The 25,912-nt window shown below is 53.1% G+C and overlaps 1 protein-coding gene across 1 annotated transcript; it reads right to left on the bottom strand.

The window, feature by feature from the left end:
* Positions 1 to 369: 369 nt before the first annotated feature.
* LOC125960232 (death-associated protein kinase related-like) lies at positions 370 to 25,741 on the bottom strand. Its single transcript, XM_049673290.1, has 6 exons — positions 25,620 to 25,741; positions 23,115 to 24,385; positions 4,288 to 4,500; positions 4,011 to 4,186; positions 3,602 to 3,920; positions 370 to 3,510 (listed from the first exon to the last, which is right to left on the bottom strand). The coding sequence occupies exons 2-6, from the start codon at positions 23,264 to 23,266 to the stop codon at positions 2,274 to 2,276; spliced, it is 2,097 nt and encodes a 698-aa protein (XP_049529247.1). The 5' UTR covers positions 23,267 to 24,385; positions 25,620 to 25,741; the 3' UTR covers positions 370 to 2,273.
* Positions 25,742 to 25,912: the final 171 nt, after the last annotated feature.

Genomic DNA, 25,912 nt, shown 5'->3' with positions numbered 1-25,912 from the left:
CGTCCGCGACGGTGGCAGCGAGGGGAGAGTCACTGTATGTACCGGCAGGCGCCATCACCTCGTCCCCCTCCTGCCTATTGTGAGTTCACGCACATTCTTCGCTTTAACCAGCAAACAAAAAAAATGACATAAGGAATAAGTTCTATCTAAGAAAAAAACCACGCACGATGCGGCTTAGTTAACGATACAGTAGCCGAGCGACGACACACACACACGGCTGCCCATAATAAACGCTTTGCTTGAAATCAATGGAACGAGCGGTATTTCAAATGTGATATTATTCGCTGTTCTCGCAGAAAACAGGACATTACCTTCCTTTACTGCATTTACTGCACACACAGCAACAGGTCGTATCAATGGTGACATCAAAAACAAAAACACACAGACGGTGGTGAGTACGTGTGCATACGGGAGTGGAAGGGATGTCGATAACACCCGCTGTCCGCCCGGCATTCATATTTTATTAGGCTTCTTTTCATCGTTGCAAGGCGCAAGAATCCGATACTACAGCATAGCCCCTAGGCTGGCGGCGACTCGCGTCTCGTCGTGGCCTGGGCTGCTTTTATACCGCCTACTCGCATCCTATCTTTATTGCTCACTTTCGTTCTCTCGCTAACAACTCGCGTAACAGCATTAAATAAGGCCTAATGTATGTTAAATCTGAAACAGCTTAACTAGCTAGTTAGTGTATTGGGTAGGAATGGAGAAAAGAAGGAAGGAAGAAAGGAAGGAAGGAAGGAAAGGTAAGGTGTTGTCTTTGAACATTTATGTACAGACGCTTTTCCTCCGGGGAGGCGGGAGGAGCGCGAGACCGGATGGGATCCGTTACTCCCTCCCGATGTAGCGCTAAGGCCCTGGACCTTCTAACGGCACCGGTACCGCACCACAAATCTGTTCTTCCTAACTCCCACATCCTCCCGCTCCTCGAGAAGAGAGCGAGAGAAAAAAACACAGAGAGAGAGAAAGAGAGAGAGAAAGAGAGAGAGAGAGAGACATGATGTATGATTTGGCATGTATGCTGAGCGCTGCTCGATCGGACGCTGCATTCTTCTTCGTGTCTCTCTCTCTCCCTCCCTCTCTCTCTCTCTCTCTCTCTCCCTCTCTCTCTCTCACTCACTCTCTTTCGTTTCACTCTTGTTATCTCTTTCGCTCTCTCTCTCTCTCTATTTTTGTAACATACTAGAGCTCACAGCTCCAGAGGCTGATGCAGGGAGGACTTCGCACAGCTCAGACCACCCGTTGACATTCCATGCCCCCACTCCCCGTTTTGCAGGCACTAAGTGTTCCGTATGTGGATGTTGGTTTTGTCTTTTGTATGTTCCTTGTATTTACTTCTAACCACCGGAACAGCAGCTCCGCTACTATGAGAAATCGGCCGTCTGCAATATTGGTTGCATCGTATTGGCGCGCGATTGCCCTTTCGTTCCTACTACTTCGTTCTAGATGTCTCCATGACACCGGGATCTGACCATCGCTGGTCTTGCGTGAGCTTCAATTCAATGTATCGTCCCGAACGATTTGGCGTCTGTGCTCTCTAATTTCTACCGCGATACATCGCATCAATTCGTCGTAGGGAGGGAGCGTACTTAACAATTACCGCCTACTGGACCAGGTGCACGGTGCATTGGCCCTACACGTTAACTATGATTGGCGTTTCAGCGCGACCATTCGCACACACACACACACAGTGTTTGTTCCTCAACTATTCTTTTCAAACGGGAATTGTTTAAGAGAAAAAAAACGAGGAAATGAAATAAAGAATGCCATGCTCATAACTACAGTAATAATAAGAATATGAAGAATAATAATAATTATAATCATAGTAAGAATAATGATAGTAGGTTGTAAGTTGAAATGAACCTGGCAAATCAGTTTGTGATTGGGGCTCTATTAATGTGTAACGCCTGAGGCGCACGCGCGCACGCCCAGAAGATACACGTGACTGCAATTTCATTTGCAGTTCAGCTTCTTTAATGTTCAGGCAGCTTACCACAACATCATCTCTTGAGCACCTCCGTGGGTGCTGCTGCTGCTTTTGTTTTTTGTTTTGCTTGTTCAACTACTATGATCGATCTCTTGTGCCATTGCTAATCTCTACTACAGCGGCAGCATTTTAAGTACTCCTTCAATAAACCTCACACTTTAGCCACGGGCGGTCATGCCGTGTGCTTACAATGTCGCTGGTTGGCAACGTTAATGGCAACACAGGCGATGGAGTCGAGAAGAAGAAGAAGAAACCCTTCCAACCATCCATCCATACATTCATTCCCTTCTCAGCAGATGATCGTATCAGGATCGCGCGACTGCAGCGGCTGATGGTGGTGATGGTGACGGTGACGATGGTGATGGTGGGGATGATGGTGGTTGTGGTGTGGATGGTGCAGATGATGGTTGTGCTGTTGATGTGGGTGATGGGCACTGCTATCGGAACAATCGTGCCCGCACAACGCCCCATCAGTGCCGCAGCACCCTTTACTACCATCATCAGCACCACCATTACCGTCGACCAGCTGATCCTCGACGTCGACGTCAGTCGCTGTCGAGAGCGATGCTGCTGCGGAGGGTGCGGCGACGAGCACGGTGGCCGTGGTAGCAGCATTCGTCGTAGCGATACACACGGCACTTGGCACAGTGGCAGCACTGCCAGCGGAAGGACAATCCCCTCCCTGTCCTGCTACCATCACTTCGTCGGCGGGATGCTGCTGCTGGAGCGATTGAAACTTTTGCACAAAAACTTTCACACTGGCAGTAGTGGTAGTAGTGACGGTGGTGGAGGCAGTGGCAGGGTGCGATGGGCGAACGTTGAGCGGCGCTGATAGTGTTCCCGCCAAACCTCCGGACGTCCTGCCCATCACCGGTACAATTTCGCATCCTCCGCTATCTCCTCCTCCTCCTCCTTTTGCTACTCCTAAAGCGATAGAGCAGTTGTTGCAACTACCGTTCGTGTAAGCGAAGCTTGACCTGTTAATGCTTTGATGATGCGTCGCGTGCCCGTTGTGATACGTGTGCTGCTGCTGCTGCTGCTGCTGCTGCTCGTCAGTCGGTGATGCCTTGCGGCTCACCTTCGGCGTTGTGGGTGCGTCCGGGAACAAAGCTCGCGACACGATGGCCGGGTTCGCGCCATTGCCATTGATCGATTGGCTCGCTATGACGCCGGCTTGGCCAGCGGCCGCTCCAACACACGTGGTACTGTTAGAAACGTTGTGCGCCAAGTTCTCCTTGTTGTCCTCATTGGCTTCCTGTCGTGCTACGACAAGCAACAGTTCTTCGGTGTGCCTGTCGTCGGTACTGCATCCATTCATCTCGTCGTGGGAACTTAGATGCTTCTCGTCCTGCTGCTGCTGCTGCTGCTGCTTATCGTCGGCTTCAATGGTCGCCGACCCCGTAGTAGTAGCCTCGGAGGTGAGCGGAACGTCCTCGGGTGTCACAGCTTCCGGCTGCTGCGTGATCGGCGCGGGACTCTCCACCATCCACGGATGTGCGAGACACTCATCCACTGTCATGCGCTCTCTGTAGAATTGGGAAGGGAAACGGGGGGAGGTGAGCGGTTTGGCAAGAAACGGCAAAAAACTACCGTCCAAATCAGCGTCCTGCGACCTACCTTGGCCTGATACGTAGCGCACGCCTGATAAAGTCAATCGCCTCGCTCGAGACGCCCTCGAACATGTCCTCGGGGAAGGTGAGCGAACACTTGGTGATGTTCAGGAAGGTTTCCTGCTTTGTTTCGCCCCCGAACGGGGTGTAGCCGGTCAGCAGGACGTACGCCAGCACGCCGATCGACCAGATATCCGTCTGCAGCGTCAGCGGCTCGTAGTGCAGCACCTCCGGTGCCACGTAGTCTGGCGTGCCGATGATGTCGTGGATCGTGTGCGTGTCGTCCATCAGGCGTGCGATGCCAAAATCGCACAGCTTTAGCCCATCTATAATAGAGAGAGAAAGAGAGAGAGAGAAATTACTGAAGGTTCAGAGCTGCTGTCTCGGACACGGATCGGATCCGGAAAATACCATACCTTCGACGTTGTCACCAGTGAGCAGAATGTTTTGGGGCTTCAGGTCGAGGTGGGCAACCGATTGCCGGTGCATATGCTGCACCGCCCGCAGGATGTCACGCATGCAGATCCGGGTTTTCGCCTCCGACAGCATACCCTTCTCGTCGATCAACGTCTGCAGCTCGCCTCCGTTGGCGCTGTGTGAAGTGAAAAAAAGGGCGAAGCGACGATTCAAAAATCGATCGTCAATGTGACGCGACCAACCCAGTGTGGGGGGGGGGGGGGGGTGAGTACTTACAGCTCGAGGATGAGGGCCGTCTCGAGGCGCGTATCGTGGACGGCGTGCAGGCGCACGATGTGCTGTGAGTTCGAGCACAGCATCAGCACCGCAATCTCGTGGTTGATCTCCTTCTGGCAACACTGACCGCGCCGGCGCCGCCGCAGGAACTTGGCTGCGTACTTTACGCCCGACTTCTTGCAGACCGCCCGTCGCAGGATCCCATACTTGCCCCTGGAAAGGTGGAAACGGGAGAGCAGAGCAGAGGCAGGAGCAGATTAGGTTAGAAGTTCACCAGCAGCCCACATTCCCGTGTGCCCGTCAATCATTGACGTCATAAACCCCTCGGCCACAGAACAGAAGTTAAAGGAGCGATTCACAAAGAAAGCGACACTCGCTCGGGGGGGCTGGAGAGATAGGAGGGAGCGACAAAGAGAAAGAGAGAGAGAGAGAGAGAGAATGTCAAGTTCCTACAACCTACACGCGAAAAAGACCCCTTAGTTAGCTTGTTCTCTTCTCCTTCTGAGCCACCAACCCCCCTCCTCCTCTCCCCCACTCTATCTCTCTCTCTCTCTCTCCATAAGACTGCTCGGGATCGTGCGATCGAAACTGATTGATGTTCAGTTTGACATTTTGTCGCCGAACGAGTTACGAGCGAACCTAGAGTGTAACAGCGAGAGAGAGAGAGAGAGAGAGAGAGAGAGAGAGAGAGAGAGAGAGAGAGAGAGCGCAAGAGAGAGAGGCCAGCGCCAGGAACCGGGTAACTATTGCAATAATGGACCTATCTCCTCACCCCTTCTACCCTGGCCTAGTCCCTCCCCGCTTGATCGTGGGAGTCGAATAGAGCAGCGAATAGAGCTTTGGTGGTGGCGCCTTTGCGCTACAGCCAGAGCCGACGCAAAGTCAACGCACACAACCAGACGCGTGCGCGTCACACCAGCTTCGCTTAGCTGCCTTCTTCCGCAGTGTTGGTGCCGCGATCGGTCAGTCGGCACACCTAAACCGCCCACACACAGCGCACCAGCAGTAGCGGCGGACCAAAAGCGGCTTTCGGATCGGATCAGCTCCAACCAGAGGCGCCCTGAAGGTCGCGCGCAGGAGAGCGACGACGACGACGACGACGACGAACGACGATCGGTCGACGGCATCAAAAGAGACCCTCTCCCCCACCCCAAAGTTCCCTTTTCCTTGCCAATCCCCCACGAGAAAATCAATATTGATCCACGATCTACCACCACGACAACCACGAGCGGAGCTCTGCTGAGTGAAGGAGAAGAGGAGGCAATCAGCATCCACCACCAGGCAATTGTGCGATGGTATCCCCTCCCTCCCCCTCTCTCTCTCTCTCTCTCTCTCTCTCTCTCTCTCTCTCTCTCTCTCTCTCTCTCTTTCTTCAAAGTTTGCTCGATAATCGGTTGGGAGATGATGGCCAGCGACCCAATAAAGCAGATCTCCATAAACGAACACCTCCCCCCTCCCTTCTCCCCCGTTTCCACCCTCTACTTCTCTATCTACATCTTCGCTAGTGTCGAGCGTGAGCGAGAGAGAGAGAGAGAGAAAAGAGCAAACAATCTGCCATCTCCCAACCTTCCAAACTCCCAAAAAACACTTCGCTTAATCAGATTAGCGCGCCAGTCCGTTCATGTGTGTGTGTGTGTGTACGTGCTATACAATTAAAGGATCCGTGATCCTCTCTCTCCTCAGTGGTGGACAAGGACAAAAAACGGGCGACGCGTCGCCTGGAGTCGCGACACTATCAGCTGCTTTCGAGCAAACACTATGGCAGAACTTCGGCTTCGAATCGCATGAAAGACGCACGGTGGACCACCGAAAAGGGCGCGATCCGCGCTCGTGCGATGCGTTGCGATGGCGCCAGGTAACCGCACACACGCCCATCCCTCCCCCTCGGTGCGCCTACTCCGTAAATCATTCTTGCGGCGACAGTCGGCGGCGGCGGCAACAGCATTCCAATGCTAGGCAATGGGCAATGGCAATGGCGTGTTGCTGGTGCCACATGGAAGTAAGAGAAGGGTGGGAGATGGGTAGAGGGGGGAGGGGGGGACCTCAAAACAGCGCGGGATGGGGAAGCTGTGTGCCTGTGTGTTTTGAGAGAGAAAAGGCAAAATGTTAACCGTTTTTTTAGACAGAGAGAGACAGAGAAAAAAATTTGGCGAATTTTTGAATAACTTCCAACGGACCGACCCCCCCCCTCCCCACCCTCCCACCCTCTCCACTGCCACCACAAACTCCTCTCCTAGCGTAGCGGTCAAGCGTAGCGCCAAATTGCAATGTTAACAGTGGCGAGATGTGGCAGTGAAATGTGTGTGCTCGTGTGTGTGTGTGTGTGTGTGTGTGTGTGTGTATGAAAGTGTTTTTGGCAAATGAAGCAATTTATGAGGAAACTGACAGACACATGGGGTGTCGACGTATGGCCGGGAGGAGAGAAACCCCCCCCCCCTACCCCCTCTCCCACCCCTCTCGACAAATCGCATTGGTGATTCACGGCCCGGTACGGAGGCGGGCAGATCCGCACCGCACTGCACACCACTGCACACCACTGCACGCCTGCCACTCTTACCCCGCGATGCACGTCTAATTTCGGCGACACTACGTGTAACACCCTCGGTGTAATAAACGAAACAAAAAAGAAAAAAACAAGGCAAAATATTTCTTCGTGTTGCAGGGTTTTTCTTTTTGTTTCGACCGGGGATCGATGATGGATTCGCGCGACACTCATTATGCTACCGGTGTATGGGATGCATAGAAAGTGTCTAGCCAGTAAAATTTGGTTAAAAGAGGTGAGGTCAAGTTTCAAGTGTGTAAATAAAACAGTAAAAGATTCGAGATTTTTGTTTAAGGTGACGTTCGAGAAGCCCTAACATCTTGTCCCAGGGATTGTCCTAAGAATCTAAGCCATCTAGGTATGCGGAAGGTAATTGCTAATTCCTAACCGTACACCCACCCCGTAAAATGTTGGGCCTCGAACAGTTGGTGTGTTTGTTTTTTGTTTTTTTTTTTTAATGAAAATTGAATTCCAGCTGCCCGTATCATATTTTATCGTAGCAAAAGATAGCGAGCGATAAATGTGTGTTCAAAGGTAGGAACTTTGAACTTCAATAGAAAGGTTTTTTTTCTCGCTCCAATGGAACAACCTGTAGCGGTGTCTCGGTGGAGCCTCTAAAAGCCCCCCTTTGGGGCTTGGTTCTCGCGTCAAGAGCGCACTAATTGGTCGACACACTAGCGCGCACACGACATTAGTGAGATGAGGATCCCAAATAAGGCGCAGCACGCGCTTCACACGTCAAGCCAGCGGACCGCCAGAATCCTCATCGCACTCTGGCAGCGATCACCGGACCGGAACTGAGCAATGGATTCGCGCGTACCGCGTTCGCTATCGATCTGGTAGATGTGCGGACTGCTGCTGCTGCTGCTGCGGACTGACATGACCGTACATGGGTTGGTTGCCTCGGATCCACGGTGTGTGCCAATGTCACTGGCCGAATCGACGACGACGACGACGCGGAAGTATCTTGCTGTACACACAGAGGATTGATGAGGTGGAGTGGAGTGGAGGAAAGCGGTGGCCACTTACGGCCCACGGCCCACGCGCCCATCTAGCGCGACACACACACACACACACACACGCGACACGCGCCGAGCGTTGTTCGGAGATCGGTGACAATGGAATGGAAAAACCGAAACCTGGATTAATGGTGAAATTATACGATCCACATAGCGCGCGCGCGTGTGTGTGTGTGTGTGATGCCCTCCTGTAAGGGTAGGAAAAGGTAACATGGCTCGCAGCGCTCGCTGGATCACTCTCTTGCATACCTGGAGCCCTTGACCTCTTGGAGCACTTCGCGTTCGCGATCTCTCGTCTGGCATTTTTGGCGGTTAGAACACGCCAAAGATTCGTCGCAATTCCAATAATTCCCATCCTTCCTCCCGCCCCCACCCCGCCCTGACTGCGGTCAATCTCGAAATCCGCATTGCTCGAGATAAAGCAGCAAAAAAGGGGGTTGGGGGTTGTTTTTCCCTTTTTTTTTTTTGAGAGGCTTTGGGGTTCGGAATTGAATTTTTCGCGCAAGCACACGCGATGACGCGTGAGGTCAGAGATAAAGGAGGGGTTTTGGGTTTTGCAAAACCCCTTTCCCACCTCCTGCACCTCCTCCTCCTCTACCCTTCTTCTTTCACCTGGAGGTCGTCTTACGACCTTGACGGTTAAAGCTTGGGCACCGTGGAGCGCAGATGAATCAGCTTCAGGTTGTCCAGCCCGATAGAGCGTGTGTGTGTGTGTGTGTGAGAGAGAGAGAGGGGTTAGCGCGATAAGCAATGAGCCTCGAGAGTTCGATAAGACGAACGCTCGAAATCGCGGCCGCAGACGCACCGGAACCCCTGATTGGGTCTCGTGAGGCAGCAGAAGCACTGACACCACCGTCATCACCACCACCACCACCATATCTGTGTTGTTTGGTGCCACATTTCCGCCGGATGTCCAGACGAGAGAGCGAATGCGATGCGCGCCGCAAGCAGAACAATGGTTCGAACGTGATCGACGACGGCGGTGGTTGGTCGGTCTCGGAGACGGACTCCGGATCATCGCTTACCCCCTCGCACCCCTGCCTTTAAAATCGTTTCACGGCCGCTAAACCGCTTAAGAGGCCCTGGGGCATGACGAAATGGGCCGGTGGCAAGGCAACACATGTGCATCTCTCTCTCTCTCCCCACATACACACACGTACACAGCCACACGCGCACGCGCAGAACGGAGCGCGAATGACCAAAACGATCACCGGAAGTCGCCGGAAGTCGGATTTTTGGGGGGCAACAGCAGCAGCAGCGTCGTCGTCGTCGGCGATAATAAAGCTGAGGCCATCTTGCGCGCCCGTGTGTGCGTGTGTGTGTTTCTTTCTTCTTCATCTTTCTCGCCACTCGCTCCAACTCGCTGCCGTCGTCCCTTGCTCCCTTAATCCCGATTTTAAACCGGAGGGAGTTCACCAGCCTTTCCCCTTTTTCCGGTGCGTGAAGCTTCCGCCCCAGAAAATGAGAGACAAGGGAGAGATAGAGAGAGAGAGAGAGAGAGAGAGAGAGAGAGAGAGAGAGGAAGAGAGAGAGAGAGAACAAGAGAGCGAGAGAGAGCCAACCTTCATTCCACTAACTTCCGGCTTTACCATGCCCGTTTCCTCTCGGGTCTCGTGTCCACCACTACCATATCAAGGAAGGAAGCAGAAGAAGAAGAAGAAGAAGATCTCTGTAGGGGTCACGGGGGTCCCAGTAGCTCTTCACCCGGGGGGTCATTCTCTCGTCAATGGACACACCTCTGCACCACCACTACTGTGATAAAGGCTTCGTGCGTGCGTGCTGGCGCGCTGCGAGTGCGACCTTTTTCTTTAATCTTGCGTGTGTGTGTGTGTGTGTGTGTGTGTGTCCCAAATAAGGCGCAGCACGCGCGCACGTGTGTCAGAACATTTTCGTTTCGTGGGGTGCAGCAAATAACCCGAAAAGTAAAAAAAAAAAACAAAAAAACAAAAAAACAAAATAGCAAACGATGGACCATACAGCTCTGCTTGGAAAGTTCTTTCTGCACACCAGCCAGCCAGCCAGCCAGCCAGCTAGCCAGCCAGCCAGCGAGTTTGTTTACGAACGAAAGTGACGGACACAAGATAACGGGAGCACCACCAACAATCCACCAACCACCACGAACACTGCTCATCGTTCAAGATTGTTACACAAGAAGCACAAGCAAAGCAGTCGAGTTGGATAAAATGATCGCCAATGGGGAGGAGGGAGGGGGAGGGAACAGTCTCTCTCTCTCTCTCTTTCTCTCTCGTATCGGAGCGTCGTACAGCAATGGTACTGTAGCATCATTGAACTGCTGCTAGCTGCAGTCAGTGTCTGCCGCCGCAAGTGTTGAGAGTCCGGGCACAAGCCGCCGGATGCCCGATGACGTAAGAGGTGAAAAGAATGGGCAGCCGGAGAGGAGGCTGGGCTGGGCTGGGCTTCCCCGGCGGGAATGGCGGGAAGAATTCGTTCCACCCGCAGCGTAGCGCATCAACCCTTCCTCCTCCGTTTGTAAAACAGTCGGAAAACAATGCGTCCCCTCTTCCCATCCTTATTCCCTCGATACACACACACACACACACAAACGAGTAGCGACGAAGTGGGGTGGGGGCGGTTGCTGTGCGAGGGGTGGTGGTGATTTGTTAAGTTAAGGCATCACAGCGGTGCATTGTTCCACCGAGAGATCCACACAACAATACGATACACCCTTTGGCTCGGCTACCATTGGGTACTAGAGGAGAGGAGGTGGGGGGTTACTACCACCACCACTACGGTGCTGCTACTGCTGCACTCTTTGTCGCAACAACATTAACGCATTCCCGGGGTCTCTCTCTCTCTCTCTCTTTCTCTGTGTATGTGCGTGTGTGTGTGTGTGGGAAAATGGGAGACGCAGGAAAGTGCGCACGCCAAAGGCCGTGACGTCGATGACGGAAAAAAGGGAGGAAAATGAGCGGGGGAGGCACTAGAGGAAAGAGTGGACATGTATAGACGCGTTGGTACAAGCGCGTCGCGTCGTAACATCGCAACAACCCTGCAACCAAAAATTCGCAACCAATATCATATCCCCCAATCAACAGCTGACAGAGAGAGAGAGAGAGAGAAAACAGGGAGACGCAACGAATTCCCTGCCCGGCCCGGCCCGAATGGACAATGAAGGGGGTGGTTTTTGGGGCGCCCGGAGCCCGCTGGAAAATGGTCCTCCAGAGGAGGGGTGGGGGTTGTCTTACGTCTTGTGCGGGCACCCGAAGCGGAATGTACTTCTCGCCATTCACTCCTCAGACGCCTCAAGAGAGGGTGGGGGTGGGGTTGTTGGAGGGTTCTGGTTCCCAAGCGCCAGGCGCCACGTCACACACGCTAACGACTGCTGCTGCTGGTGGCTGCTGCATACACCAAGAGGGGTGCGCGCAATGCCATGCCAAGTACATGGGCAGTACCATACCAATACACTCTCTCTCTCTCTCTCTCTCTCTCTTATCGTCTCTTACCAAATCCATGACCAACAGGTTAATCTAGACGCGCCAATCGATGATAAGCCGTGATTCATTCATGTGCCCAGAGAGAATTACGCGAATCAAATAATGGTGCAACGCGCAAAAGCGGTTTGTTGGTTTTTTAACAGAACAGAAACCCAATTTTCGCCACCAACAAAACCATCTCTGGTGTTGCAAAACCGGACGGTTAGGGGGGGCCTTTATCGGGTAGGCACGTTCATGTGGAGAGAAGACAGGGGACACACATTTCACTTGCTGGTACCTTGCGCGCTTTACTAGCTCCAAAACTCCAAACGAGAGCCGTTTTTTTTAATGTGTTACCCCAACCATCATTTGACAAGAAAAAAAAGCTTCGCGAAACGTTTGCCATAACCATGGACACCTTTTTGGAGCCGATAGTCTCAGTTGTAGGATGTGGAGTAGTAGTAGTAGTAGTAGTAGTAGTAGTAGAGCCTCGCGTGCAACGTGCATCGGAGATGGAGTATGGAAGTAAAAAAAAAGGAGTAGAATAGAGGCGCCCCGTTTTGGGAGGAGAAGGAGCTGAGACCTTATCACAGTACCGGGCGGCGCCCAACCGCCGCCTGGAGGACAACAATCGTGGTATATCATGGTGGCGGTCCCGCATAACAAACAACAAACATCGCCGCCAGCATCGCCTCGCCTCGGGTGCAGCCGCAGCTGCTACTGTTGCCACCATGCGGGGTGGGGGATGGGGGGAGTATATTCTTGGAGCTTTCCTCTAAAAAAAAAACCCCCTCGGGCCGTACGTGACACTTCGGTCGTGATGTTCTTGCACCTGCGCCGCCAAGGTATGAACACTGCCCTCCACATTGTTTTTTTTTGCTCTTTTCGACAACGAGGAGGAGGCACGAGGGGGATAGAGGGGGCTCTCGGCCCTGGGGGGCCGGCAACTAAAAAAGAATGAACGCGGCGGGTTCTCTTCTTGCGGTGCTGGAACCACCACCTCCGCCACGCCAAGGCCCCTTGTTGCGTTCCCGCTCTTCGGCCACACAAACAGCTACACACACACACGCACATGCGGCGCGGCGTTCTTGTGCCGTCAATTTCACGCCTGGTTAAGACATTTGTCGATCGTTAACCTCGACGACGACGACGACGACGACGACGGCGATCGTTAACAAGTCAGCTTCTTCTTCGCCTTCTTTTTCTTCTTCTTCTTCTTCTTCTTCTTCTTCTTCTTCTTCTTCTTCTTCTTCTGCTTCTGCGCGCGATTAACAGTTAGATTCCGGGCATCCGGGCAGTGCTGATGAAATGGGCGACAAAATCACGATCCTTCCCAGAGATCCCAGAACTACTACTACTAACAACAACACCACCACTGTCATGGCGCATTCCGCGATTTGTGTCCGATTTTCCCCCTCCGGGCATGAGAGCGCATCCGAATCCAAATCCGGAAGTCGATTCGATACCGTGGGCGAGCTGTATCTCGCACAAATCCGGGACTGCTGCTGCTGCTGCTGCTGATGTAGCTAGCTTCTTTGCGAGTGCGAGTGCTACAGATGCGACGAAATGATAGCGAAAGGGGGTATTATAAGACGAAAGGGGTGCGTACGCGTGCTTTTTTTTTTTGGTGTGCAGTGGAATGCACGCGCGGGAACGATCGAGAATCCCTCCTTCTGCCAAGAGCGCACATTGCATTCCTCCGCCTTCTGTTGCTGTTGTTCTAAGCAATCCCCCCTCTGCACACCGAGCATGGTGAGTAATTTCACACTAAATTTAGCGAAACTATCCACGAGCTGCACGACTGCTGCTGCCGCCGCTGCTGCTGCTGCTGCTACTTGGAAACAAGGGTGCTGATGGTAGCATTCTCGGCAAATGAAAGCAAGCAGGGCAATAAATGAATGTTCCCCTTCTTCCCGGCCAGCAAGCGGTTGAAGCGCAACACCGACGGCGGCGGCGTGGCTTTTCTTCTCTTTGCTGCGCCGATCAGCTCTTGATCTCCTGCGTCCGTGGGAGGGCGAGGAGGAGAGCGATACGGCCGAGTGGTGGCGTGGATTTCCTTCCGGCAGCGGGCCACATTCTTCTATGCGTCTTTGCCGACTCTCTATAGCCTTCTAGTAGTGTAAAGTAATTCCCTTGAAAAAAAAAAAGAAACACAGACACATACACAGAAGAAGAGGTAAATCAAACGGTTAGAAGATACGTTGCGGGGGAAACAAACCCACAACACCGTGTTTCCGTCACTGTATTGGGGATTTGCAATACAAAAGTACGCACAACCGTTGTTTTGTTAACCTTTTGGAAGGGAAATGGGAACGATGTCGATGCACTACCCGAAAACTGACCCCTGGCCCTGGAAACTGGGCCATGGACAGGGAGATGCCAAAAAAAAAAACCCGTTACCGACAACAAGTGATCCTCGTTCCTAATCCTCGAGAGCTCGGGGCAAATACAATATTACTTATTTGATTAAGAAAAAAAACTATTACGCTGCAAATGTATTGCCCATGAAATTCTTTCGAGCACGGAAAATACTATCCTCTCTTTCTTTAAGGAAAATAAAATAAAGAAGCTTCTTACTTAGCAAGCATCTGACTTAGGAGTTACCTAAACTGGAAAGCAAACAGAAGGGAGGGTTTGTTGTTGTTGAAGCTGTGAAGCATTCACTTCGCGGCCGATTCAAGAACGAGTAATAAATACCAAAACGGATCTTCCTGCATACAGCTTCCTCTGTTTGCCATTTTCCTCCCGGTGAAGCCCGGTTTCCTGGGCCGACCACAGCCAGCGGCGAGGTCTGCCTGCTCCTGCCCCCCGGAAAGGAGTTTTGCTGAACCCAGCAGTTTTGCTGTCTGCGTGTGTGCGTTCGTGTGTGTGTTGATGCAAATATTTGGAAGAGGAAACCACACACGACGACGATGAGAAGTCTGTTGCGCGTCGCCGTCGTCGTTAAGAAAAGTCGTAAAAGTCGCGTCTTCGCGCGTTCCTCTCCCTAATTTTGATGACACAGCGCATAGCATAGCCATTGCCCTCGTCCGCCCGGCATTTTATGCGGCGAGCGCCCCCCGGAAATCATACTTCATCTCTTCAACGGCACCCCTTCCTCCCCCCAGGCCGGGCCAGGGCGTAAACTGGGGTGGTTTTTACGATCGATCACTTGGGTTTGTGGACTGGGGCACATCTCACAGTACACACAGGCTGATCACAAAACTGAACATCAGCAGCACATTGATGTACTGCTCCTCTCTCTCTCTCTCTGTTCTGTTTCTCCCCCACGCCACCAAAAAATATGCAAACCATTTTCACAACGTGAACCGAACCGTTACCGAAGATGGTGACGACGACGACGACCGTTGAAGGCGTTTTGTGGAATTTGGAACACGCGCGCGCGCTTGTGTGTGTGGGTATGTGTGTTCTAACAATGATGTGCGGAAGTATAGTAGGGGGTTACGCTGCTATGTGGTGGGTTTAAGGAACGAAACGCTTAGTTAAGTTGAACGACACCCCAACAAAAGAGGTGCCAGAATCATAACGAACCCACCCGTTCGACGGCTTCGAGAGGAGCACTGTCACACCCACACACACATACACACAGCAAGGAGAACACACTGTCACACCTGAGTTGATCCACAAAAAAAGGATCCACAGGAATGAGATAAACAGAGAAGAGACAAAGAGAAAGAGAGAGAAAAGAAAGCTAGAGAGAGAGAAAAAGAAGACAGTGTAACGTGCGAATAAGCGACTGGCGCATACGAAACCAGCAGCAATAGACGTTAGGACCCCAAACCCGCTCTGTGGTGCAGAATTTATTTAGGAAGGGACATGAATGGAAAGGGGGAGTGGGTTAATTCTTTTGAGACATTTTTGTCAATGATTTTTGTCAAGAACCCTATTGTGAGTTGTTGCTTTTTTCCTTCTTTCTTTCTATGCTGGATCGTGCTAACCGCAGAGGCTGAAAGGTTGGTTTACGGGCATCCAATGCGTATGCATGTGTGTGTGTGTGCGTGTGTGTGTATATTGTGTCACCAGAAAGCGTCGTAAAGTGTCTTAATTTATCCCCTTTTTTATTGTAGATCGACATACCGCACACACACACACACACACGCGGTCGAGACGCTGAGTGCATCCAGCAAGTGGCATCCATAAATATGAAAATTATGACAGCAATAAATGTGGCCCATGGGGACCCCAGGGGGGGCCGAGGGGAAACACATTACATGGGACGGACGCTGGCTGTGTGTCAATACCAGAGGGGGAGGGAGGGAGAGAGGGAGCCCAAAGAGACATACCAGACACACCACGCGATGGCGGTGGCGGTGGCGCACAGAAACAAATTAATAATTAAATCGTTCGCACGCAATTTACGAGCCCCCGCCCCCCCTACCCCCTGGACCCCCTGGACCCCGTTGGTTGGCGCCTTTTACCGTAAGTAGCTGAGCTACTGGACCTATAAAGGTGCAAAAATATGGCGCCGTGGTCTGGTGTGGTGGATTGCAGTCCGGATGCAGGGGAGAAATCGATTACCGGGGCGGGGGGGAGAAGAAGAGGCCAGGCAGGTGGATGATTATCGGATTAACGCAACCAGAGCGCTCGGGTTGCTGGAATAAAATAAGATGAGATACTGGAATATATATATATCTAACCATATTATTTCCAGGGTCCGGGTTTCCAGTACGACCAGTACCGGCAGCAGCAGCACCACCACCACACCACGCATTCGCTCCTAATGCGTTTTAATTGATTTTTGCTTGGTTTCCATTTTTATTTTTTACTGCTTTTTATTTTTATTTTTTACTGCCTTTTTATTTTTTCCTGGCGCGAAGAGGCGGCGGCGTGAGATGAAAGGGTTGAGGGGGAGGGGAGGGGGGAAGGAGGGGCACATGAAGTCGCAGCGGATGGAGACGTTGAGGGCGATTAGAATGGCGAGATAAGACAAGCAGACAGGCAGCCACCTCGTTCATTTTACCCTCCGCTCATAAAGTACACTCTTTATCGGTGTGTTTTTCTTTGCAAGCATACGCACACAGGGTAGAGGGAGGGGGTGCAGCGAGGTAGCAAGGCTGTTGCATGACAAACTGTCTTATCGGTCTGCTACGATGAGCTGCTGCTGCTGGTGCTGGTGCTGGATTCCCTGGAACCGCAATAATGCCCCCGAAGAACCCGAGAAGCACTAATCCAGTAGTGCGTGCGTGCGCGCGTATGTGTGTGTGTGTGTGTGACACAAATGGAATGCTAATTGAATTGCGCCATCGCGAGAAGATCGCACGGATAACAGCAGCATTGGATGCTGGTTTTTTTTCTGTGGTTAAAACCATCGAGACAGATTGCGACAGGTTCTATCGGAACCGTTGGCAAAAGACATGCATGTGTGTGTGTGTGTATGTAAAACGCGGCTTATCGTTGCTTTCGCGTGTAGAGATTAAACCAGGATTTGATAAGGCGTCCGAATTGGTCGAACGACCTTTGCGCAATCTCTGGGTGTGTGTGGGGAGAGCGAATTTATGGTTTATGGAGAGCGATCATCATCCTCATCATCATCATGTGTGGAGAGACATGATATGGGGAACAAAAGGACCAAAGCGTTCCGATCCGGCATCCATTCCGAGCGCTGCCGAGGTCTTCTTCTTCTTCTTCCCGGTGGAAGAGATCATCGCAGGCGGCGTATCCCAGCCACCTTTAAAACAATACAAAAAAAACCGGCAACCATATGGCGACGAAGGCGCACAGCGCTTGGGGATAAATTCCGACGATGGGGGGAAGGGAAGGTTTAACAGCCAAATTCTACATTCCATTCTCAAGCACGCGTGAACGCGCTCGCGCACACACACACACACACGCGCGCATATGCGATAAGGCAACAGGTGAGTCATCCGAGTGTGCCCTTTCGCTGGGCTGCCCGGGCTGGCTGGTTGGCGCGCACATACCGATACATAAGAGTAAGAGAAGCCCCACGGAACAAGGTACGACGACGGCGGCATTGGTGTTTTGGTGGTGTGTGGTGTGTGTGGTTTTCCTCCTTCTTCGCGGTGGCGGAAAACCTAGACCTAGAGCATGCCAACAAAACACGACACGCGGTAGACGAACCGGAACGCGGACACAAACGCGGTGTGTGCCTGGCCTGGCCTGACGGACGGACGGACGCAGACGGCGGAAGCGAGCGAACTCTCGTAGCAGCACACACGCACACACACACAAGCAACAGCAGCCGGCTTCTCGATTACTCGAGGACCACCCTCCACCGCCTTACTGTGGGTGGGTGTGCGGGCTGGCAATACGCGGAAGCAAAGTGGAACTGTCACACATCATGACCACTAACGCCCCTTCCCCCTCTACCCCCCTGGAGGGGCCGCCCTACAGCACGCGGTCTGTCTCTCTGGCGGACACTTTTCGGTCCGAGTCGAGCGCAGGGGGGCTAATTTATGATCCCCCTCGCCCTCGCCACGGGTTCTAACGCCCGGTGGCCTTCATCGACACACACACACACACACACACACGCTTGTGTGGGAGGGTTTCACGTACCCCTACCGGGGGGCTCTCTGGTCCCCGGGGCGGTGGTCCAGCAGGGGCGAGCGCAAGGATCGCCACCGCCATAAACGTCGTCGTCGTGTCCGTCATCTGCGTGACACTTGGTGACCATTCCGGTGCCCGTGTGTCTGTGTGTGTCTGTGTGTGTGTCTAAGCGCTCTCAAAGTGTCTAGCGATAACCTTCCGCGGATCAGCGCGGAACCCTTCACCAGTGCTTCCTAGTGCACCACGGTACGGGCTACCCCTCTGCTGCTGCTGCTTCGACCTCGCGGCGCAGAACACTCTGGAAGCACACTCGGATTGCACGGAGGCAACGACGGCGACAGCGACGACGCGTGTGGTTCATCACTTGAAGACTCTTTCTCTCCCTCTTTCTCTCTCTTTCTCTCTCTCTTTTTTTCTCGGTTCGAGGGAAGCACGGCGGCAGTAAATACGACCTTCTGCTCGAAAACAAAACCAAAAAAAAAGAACACCAAACGACCATTAAAAAACCGTCAAAAGATGTGTGTGTGTGTGGCTGTAGAAGTGTTGCTTTGTCAACATGTCCGTTTTGTTTGATAGCACAGCAATAGCAACAACAACAACAACAACAACAAGCAGCAGCATCAGCAGCAGAAACAACAATAACAGCAAGAACAGGATGGAACAAATATATGTAGCCGTACGCCCAGGGTCCCGGAGTCTTCTGGAGCGCGTGCGGAGTATCCGAGCGTGGCGAGGGACGCGACGCGGCCTCGGTACAACGCCGCACACACACACACATGTTGTCCCGCTGACGGTGACGGTGTAAGGAGTAAAGATAAGGGAGGAGCGGGGGCAGGGAGAGCGGAGCAACATGTTGTACACACCCGGAACACACGGAAAGAGAAGAGCAGCCCCGCCTTCTGCCGCCTCTCACACACAAACACATCTTCATCAGTACACCATCGACCCGGAACCGGAACCGGAACAGATCTGTGTGATCCACGAGCAAAGGATCATCATTCTCTCTCTCTCTCTCTCTCTTTCTCTTCCTCCCTATCTATCTTTTTTCAGCTTTCAGACGAGGATCTCTCACAGAAGAGCACCGGGAATCCGAGAACACCATTCGTCCTTGCAACCTTCCATTTGTGGCGCTTGGGAAGAGGGAAGGAAAGGGGTGCCCCTCCTGTAGCTCATTAACAATAGTGCGTCCAGCCGCCGCCGTGAGGGCCCCCTTGGTTTTATGGCGTCGCACCGTCGGTGTTTAAGCACTCGAATTTCGGTTTGACGGCCAATTAGCGAGCGAACGATCATCAACATCATTATCGGCGCAAGGGACAAGAGGATTGGATTGGCAGGCGGAGAGGAGAGCTTTCCAACAAGGAAGAAGAAATATAAATAAATAAATAAATACACCTGATTGCAATCACTACATTTAGCGCACCAACAATTCAAGGATGTTCCATTCCAAGCAGCAGCAGCAGCAGCAGCAGAGAAGAGACAATAGAGGAGCAACACAACAGTATCAAAAAAAAAAACAAAAACTGTGACACAATCTGCAAATGCATAAAAAATTGCACCCCTTACACATACACGGATAGCGATACAAGCTGCCTTTGGAAGGTAATTTTATCAGTTTACTTGCAAAAAAATCCTTGAAACCTCTATCTAAAAAAAAAATGCAGAAGTACCTGACGAACATAGACATATACATGCACCAGGAAGCAGGAATACCGTTCCCTGGGCGGAATCTGGCCGGTTCCGGTACTCGAAGCGATCGTTAGAAGAGTTCGGTCCAAATTCCGAACCTAAATCGTAGCTAACCTATTGCAAACAACTGTATGGCGCAAAACGGAGAAGAAATTGATCGAAAAAGCACAGAAACAACCTGAAAAACAAGTGTGCCCAAACGTGTTTTCGACCTTCATGTCGAAAAATCTATCAGAATTTTGTGTGAAAGGTGATAAAATTACTTCCCAAATGCACCGTTCACAGATCGCAATTTTCTGTCTTAGTCTTATGTTTTTCTCTTATAACTATTCAAATTTTGTCTCTCTTTTTTTTGTTTAATGCAAACGTTACCTTCCGTCAATGCGGGTCATTAAACACTTCGCTCGGTCTCTCGATATCCTAGTAGGGTTCGCGTTCGCATTCACTCATTAGAGCAGAGCAGAGCAGAGCGTGCGCGAGAGTTCAAGGAAGGAAGGGTTAGCTAGCAAACGCGTCAAAAAAAACGACCGATCAACCGAACCGAACCGAACTCGAGAGATCCTCCTCGTGATTCGCGTCGCGATCGTAAAACAAAAAAGGAGCAGCGCCAGCGCAAAAAAAAAAAACCTCGAGTCCGCTAATTGATTAATTAAATGTTTATATTGCGAGTCACGAGAGCCGGGCCTTGCAGGTGTGCGCGGAGATGATGAGATGACCTGCCAGTTGAACGACCTGCGACCGCGGCCATCATCGTTTGGCCCCCCGGCGGGGGGCCATATCGCGGGCGGATGGCTGGCTGGCTGGAGTCGAAGGTCTCTCTCTCCGTCTCTATTCGCGGACTTCCGACTTCGGCGGGCGCAGGCCAGCACAAGGTCGAACCTCACAGGGTAGGAGGAGGAGTAGCTCGACCCACATAAAATACCCTCCCACCGCAACTCGGCACCGGGCCGCCACTAGCGATCGAGCAGTTTCCGGGACAGGACCGGACAGGACAGGCGGTTTAGGAGGCATTAATCAAGGCATGCTGGTGGTGCTGATGGCGGGGGCAAAATAGTGAGCGCCACTGTTGATCGATCGGATCGATTCGAATCGGATGCCACCGTTTTGTCGCTAGATTTGTGCACGGCGTGGCGTGGCGCGCACAATCTGGAGCCTTATGAATATTGATGAGGCAAGGTCGTCGTCGCCGTCGCTGACGCCGCGCACGCAGCAAGGCAAGCCACACCCCAAACAGGCAGCACCGCGAGTGCCGCGGAAGCGAGTGCTGAGAGGGTGTGTGTGCACAGTAAATCCCTCAGACAGTTTTCTGCTGTTGACCTTCAAGGAACAGCCCCCCCCTAAGAGGATCATCCGTGCGCGCCTCATATTTGGTGACATTTGCATTTGCGCCAATGACACGTTCGGTTCCGAAAATCTGTCACCTTCCTCCGGGCTCGCTCGTCGTGGTGATGATGATGCCCAAAAATGGCGTCATCAGCAGCCGGGCGCCACCAACCGCTACACACTAGAGGAGTCCGGCCGCCGTTAATGGTGGTGGCGGCGCCGAAAAGGCCGCCGCGTCGCGTATCTGTAATGTCCGCGTCCACACTTCCTTCCTTGCTTGCTGTGACACTGGTTGACAAACGGTGACAGGTTGCTGGAGAGTTCGGTCACTCTCTCTCTCTCTCTCGCTCTCTCCTGATGTCTTTGTGCTTTTGTAGGCCAAGCAGGCAGGAAGCAGCATCATATGATCGCGAGCCGCGCCGCGGACGGACCTTATATTCAGTGTCCAACCATTTACGGTGGGGTCATCGTCGTCGTCGTCACCCTCTTCCTGGCTCATTCATCTCCTCCTGCAGCAGCATTAGCAACAGCAACAGCAACAGCAGCAACAGTAGCAGCGGCATTGCTTGCATTATAGCTTGCTAGCTAGCCGGAACAGAGCGTCGCCAGGCGCCCCAAAAAATAAAACAAAAAACGACCGCAAAGGGCTCGGGCGACCTCCATCTTCCGTTTCCCCCCCCCCCCCCACCACCCCGCGATGGCGCGACGCGAGATCACTTCCGGCCCTGCGTTACGCTCGCGAGCGTGGGTTTCTGGTACGTAAGTGTACGCGTGTAGGCCGCACGCGCCACCCAGCCAGCCCCAGAGTGGTCTAGTGGTTACCAGCCACCCACCGACCCGCAAACCCCCTTAGATTGCATTGTGCCTTTGGTGTGGCGTGGCGTGGCGTCAATTGTTCCAGCTGCCGGTCCGTTATCCACCACCGTTGGCCACAGGTCGCAGTTGGATCGTCGCCACAGTGCGTAGTAGTAGGTAGGTAGGTAGTACACGGTTACCACGGTGGGAGCCTTCCTTCTTTCTTCCTTCTTCTTCTTCTTCTTCTTCTTCTTCTTCTTCTTCTTCTTCTTCTTCTTCTTCTTCTTCTTTTATCTCCCAAAAAAAACGCAAAACCAACCACAAACCAACGGCACCTTTTTGGCTGGCAAACGCACGTGAAATGCGTGTGTGCGTGCGTGTGTGTGTGTGTGCGTTAGTATTGTTGGATTTGTCCAGTCGCGCCGCGCGCGCGCACGCTGTACACAGCACATACGCGCACACATTTAGCGCAATGTTGTGTTGTGTGGGCGTACATTGACCTTGCCCCGGTTGTTGCTTTTGAATGCGCGCTCCCGTGAGTGAGGGAAGGGTTGAGGGGGAGTTGGGGGTGACTGGGTTGATCGGAGAAGCCAAGCGCGAAGAAAGCTAAACGATAGCAAAGGACACTAACGTGCCGACCCCTCTTTTCTCTCTGATGCGATCGATTGATCGCGTGGATCTCTCTCTCTCTCTCTCTCTCTTCGTTTACAACACTCATCTCTAACAATTGGTAGCACACACAATCACACACACACACATAGACAAGCAGCACAACAAAGAGCAGCAGAGATAATGATGATGATGATGATGATGCGCACTATTAGCATCGTGGCGGGGGGAGTCAAGGACGCGCGCACGCCGGGCCATCGATAAGTCACCCGGCCGGGACGAACGCAGCCTCCGGAACAGAACAGAACAGAACAGAACGGAAAACCTCCTTCGGAACTCCGCATCAGGGTATCAACAAGTATATCTCCCTGATCTCCGGTCAGCCACCTTCATGGGCATCAAAACGGGGAAGGGAAGGCCGTGGGGGAGGGAGAGTAAAGTAATTCACATTCTCAAATACACCCTTCCTTCCCTTCCTTCTACCTAGGAAGAACTAGGTTGAAATGCGCGCGGGCTAGCGAGATCGGTGTGCAAGAGGTACCAGTCTGTGCGTGCGTGTGTGTGTGTCAGCTAGCCGTTTCCGATGGAGAGCGAGAGAGATCCGGCCGGATCGAACATGAGCTCACTAGGCGAAGCGTCAGCGTAATCGTCGTCGTTGGCGTCGATCGTGAGCGCAATCAAGGTCGTCTCCGGCAGAATCAAACTTGCCCGCGCACAAGTCCGCGCCTCCCCCTCTCCTAGCCCGCCCACCACGACACGACAGAGAGAGAACGAGAGAGAGAGAGCGAGAAATACAAAGAAATTCCGAAAATCCTGCTGATGCTTGAACCCTGGCCCTGATTGAGTTGAGGTAAAGATAAAGTAAAGTAGAAGAAAAGGTCTGTGTGTGTGTGTGTGTATGTGTGGGTCACTTACTTGGCGAACCACGATTCCTCGATGTCGTACGAGTCGGCGATGTCGCTCGGTACCTTGAGCTGCTGGAGCTGAGCTTCGCTCACGTCCAGCCAGCCCTCGCCGACGTGCGAGAAGCCATCGCGCAGCGATGGTTTGTCCGCGGCGTGCTGCATATTACCGTGCCGTTGGGGCGCCGCTGCGTTCTTCTTCTGCTTCCGCTGCTCACGATCACACGATTCACCACGGGAACAGAGAGATGCGGATGCGCGGGCGCGCTTTGATTGCTGTTGATTGGAGCGCGCTCGGTGCAAACGGTGCAACCTCGGTGTGGCCGCAATTGGCCGCAAATTGATTGATTGGAACCCGCCGATGCTGCTGCTGCTGCCGGGGGTGTCCAGACAGGCAGGCGCACGGCCTCGGCACGGCACCGGCGATAAAAGACGAGTTGAATGTTGTTGTTGTTACTGTTGTTGTGGTTGTTGTTAATGGTGGTGGATGCTGCTGCTGCTCCTATGTTGTGTCTTCTTCCCGGGTGTCCTAGGTCCTGGACACGCGCACACAATCAACAGAACGGGAGCACTAACACACACACACACACTTACACAGAGACACAACCAGCACACAGTGACACGTACACACGCACACACACACACACAGGGAGAGCCGCGCGCGCACACGACACCACTCGACAACAATAGACGACGCTGGTTCTCCTCGCTGCACACACTCAAACAAACACGCACACGCACACGCCGCCGCCGCAACCACCACCCCCACCCTCCCACACAGGTGTGTCTCAGGGGCGTGCGTTGTGTAGGGCGCCCCGATAACACGACACAACCAGCCGATGATAACAAACACGGCGCAGTGGCGCAGTAACAATTGGCTTGGAAAAGGCTTGGAGGAGAAGGGGCTGCGCGCGCTTCTCGCGGTGGCTTTTTGGTGGCTCTCTCTCTCTTGACCGGGCGCACGCACGCACGCTGGAGCGAGGTGCACACACGGGGCCCTAGAGTAAACTATTGGCGCACACGCACACACAGGCACGGGCACGGGCACGGGCCAGTGGCCAGCTGGCTGACTGGCTGACTGGATGGCTGCTGCTTCTGCTGCTGCTGGTCCGCGAGATCAAGCTGCAGAACACTCAACACAACCACAGGCACGCACGCTCGCTCGCTCGCACACAGGGGCGCCAGCAAAAACTTCTTCGGTTCTAGCTGCTGCGGCTGCTGCTGCTGGTTTCTCGGATTTATTATTGCAAGCTTGCTGCCCGGTTGGCTGGCGCTGGCTGCCTGCTGGAAGATAAAGGTGGGAACAGAAAAGAGTTGAAGTAAGGGGCGTAAGCGGGGTGGGGAGAGGAGAGAGAGAGGGACAAAAGGGACAGACACACACACACACACACACGCACACATACTGTTCTATGTACATTTATATTGATATATATAAATGGAATGTTTCGACGGCGACGACGCCATGGGGCCATCTCGGGGCCGGAACTTTTGGGTCAACACCACCACCACCAGCAGCATCACAGCCACCAGGGAGGTGGGGTAAAGGGAGCCAAGTACCGCCACAGAACCAGGGTTAGAAAGGGTGACGAGGTGGGAGCGGGATTGGCAGTATTGCTCTGTTTTCCTTTCACTTCCATTGGCAGGCTGGCTAGCTGGGTGGCTGGCTGGCACACGGGCTCCGCTCTACACTCTTTGTGTGTGAGGAAATTCCTTCAGAAGCTTCCTTCAGAACGTACAAACTTCCTTCAGAACGTACAAACGCACACACACACATACACATGCACATCTCACGCACGCACGCCGCTAAACAACGGGCCTTTGTGGTTCGTGGGGCTCCAGCGGTGGTGGTGGTCGTGGTGTGAGCGAGCGAGCGAGCGAGACGTGCTTCGCTCTCTAGGCCTCTAGGTGTGCGAACAACGGCAAAATGGCCACCCCAGCTGCCGCCAGCACTCGCTCAGCACACTATTATCTCCCTTTCGCACTTTGCCTCCTTTAGCTAAACGGTCTCGCGGTGCTGCTTGCGGCTCCGTTCTCTCTCTTTCTCTCTCTCTCACTCGCTCTCCGGTTGTCTTTTGCTGGAGTGTCAGAGCTCTTATTCTTTTCGCACCACCACCTGGCCCTACACTCTCCCTCCCCTCCACCTCCCGATCAACGACCACCATGTGTTCTGTAAACGGCGGCGGCCACACCTGGAATCAACGTTCTGCTCTTCACTCGTCCAACTTTGGTTCACTGCTGTTTTTGCTGCTGCTAGAAACCGCTTGCGCTCGGGACACTCTGGAGAACGCCACACTTTGGGTTTTCTCGGAAGACGACCAGACCAGACCAAACCAGCGGCACCGGTCAGCCCTGGAGCAGGGGAGGGTTCGTCGTCGTTTCGCACGTCGTTGAACTTCTCCGCTCTTTGGCCGCCGGAACACCCCGTCTTACAAAGCACACACACACACAAGCACACACCCGCACCAGCACCCTTGGGCCGGCACTGGAGCGACCGCACAAAGCTATCTTAACTTCTTACACTCAGAAACACGGCGACGACGTACCGAGAATCACCGCCCGCTCGGAAAAAACCCTTCGCGCTGCGGAATAACGTGCCCGATCAACACGAGCGCTCGATTCTGAATAACGGTTTGCTTGGATCACCGGACGCACCCAGCACCAGCACCAGCAGCTTCGTACGACCACCCCTGTAACACGGACGCCTTCATAACCCCCGCTACAGTGATGTCTATGAAGCGCTGTGCGTCGTCAGTCAGTGGCGCCGCCTAGTGTGCGCTTTCCTTAGGCCGTGTTCACAGCTTGCGCGCAGCA

This window comes from Anopheles darlingi, chromosome X, assembly GCF_943734745.1.
Source record: "Anopheles darlingi chromosome X, idAnoDarlMG_H_01, whole genome shotgun sequence".
Taxonomy (NCBI): domain Eukaryota; kingdom Metazoa; phylum Arthropoda; class Insecta; order Diptera; family Culicidae; genus Anopheles; species Anopheles darlingi.
Note: the sequence above shows the minus strand (reverse complement) of the source record. Positions and strands in the feature narration are given on the sequence as shown.

Bases quoted from the DNA above. Each gene is read 5' to 3' on its own strand.
- LOC125960232 (XM_049673290.1), bottom strand. From the start codon at position 23,266: ATGCAGCACGCCGCGGACAAACCATCGCTGCGCGATGGCTTCTCGCAC. The intron at 4,501-23,114 runs GTAAGTGACCCA...CCACCTTTCCAG, and splicing joins GAGGAATCGTGGTTCGCCAA to GGGCAAGTATGGGATCCTGC. The intron at 3,921-4,010 runs GTATGGTATTTT...TCTCTATTATAG, and splicing joins CACTGGTGACAACGTCGAAG to ATGGGCTAAAGCTGTGCGAT.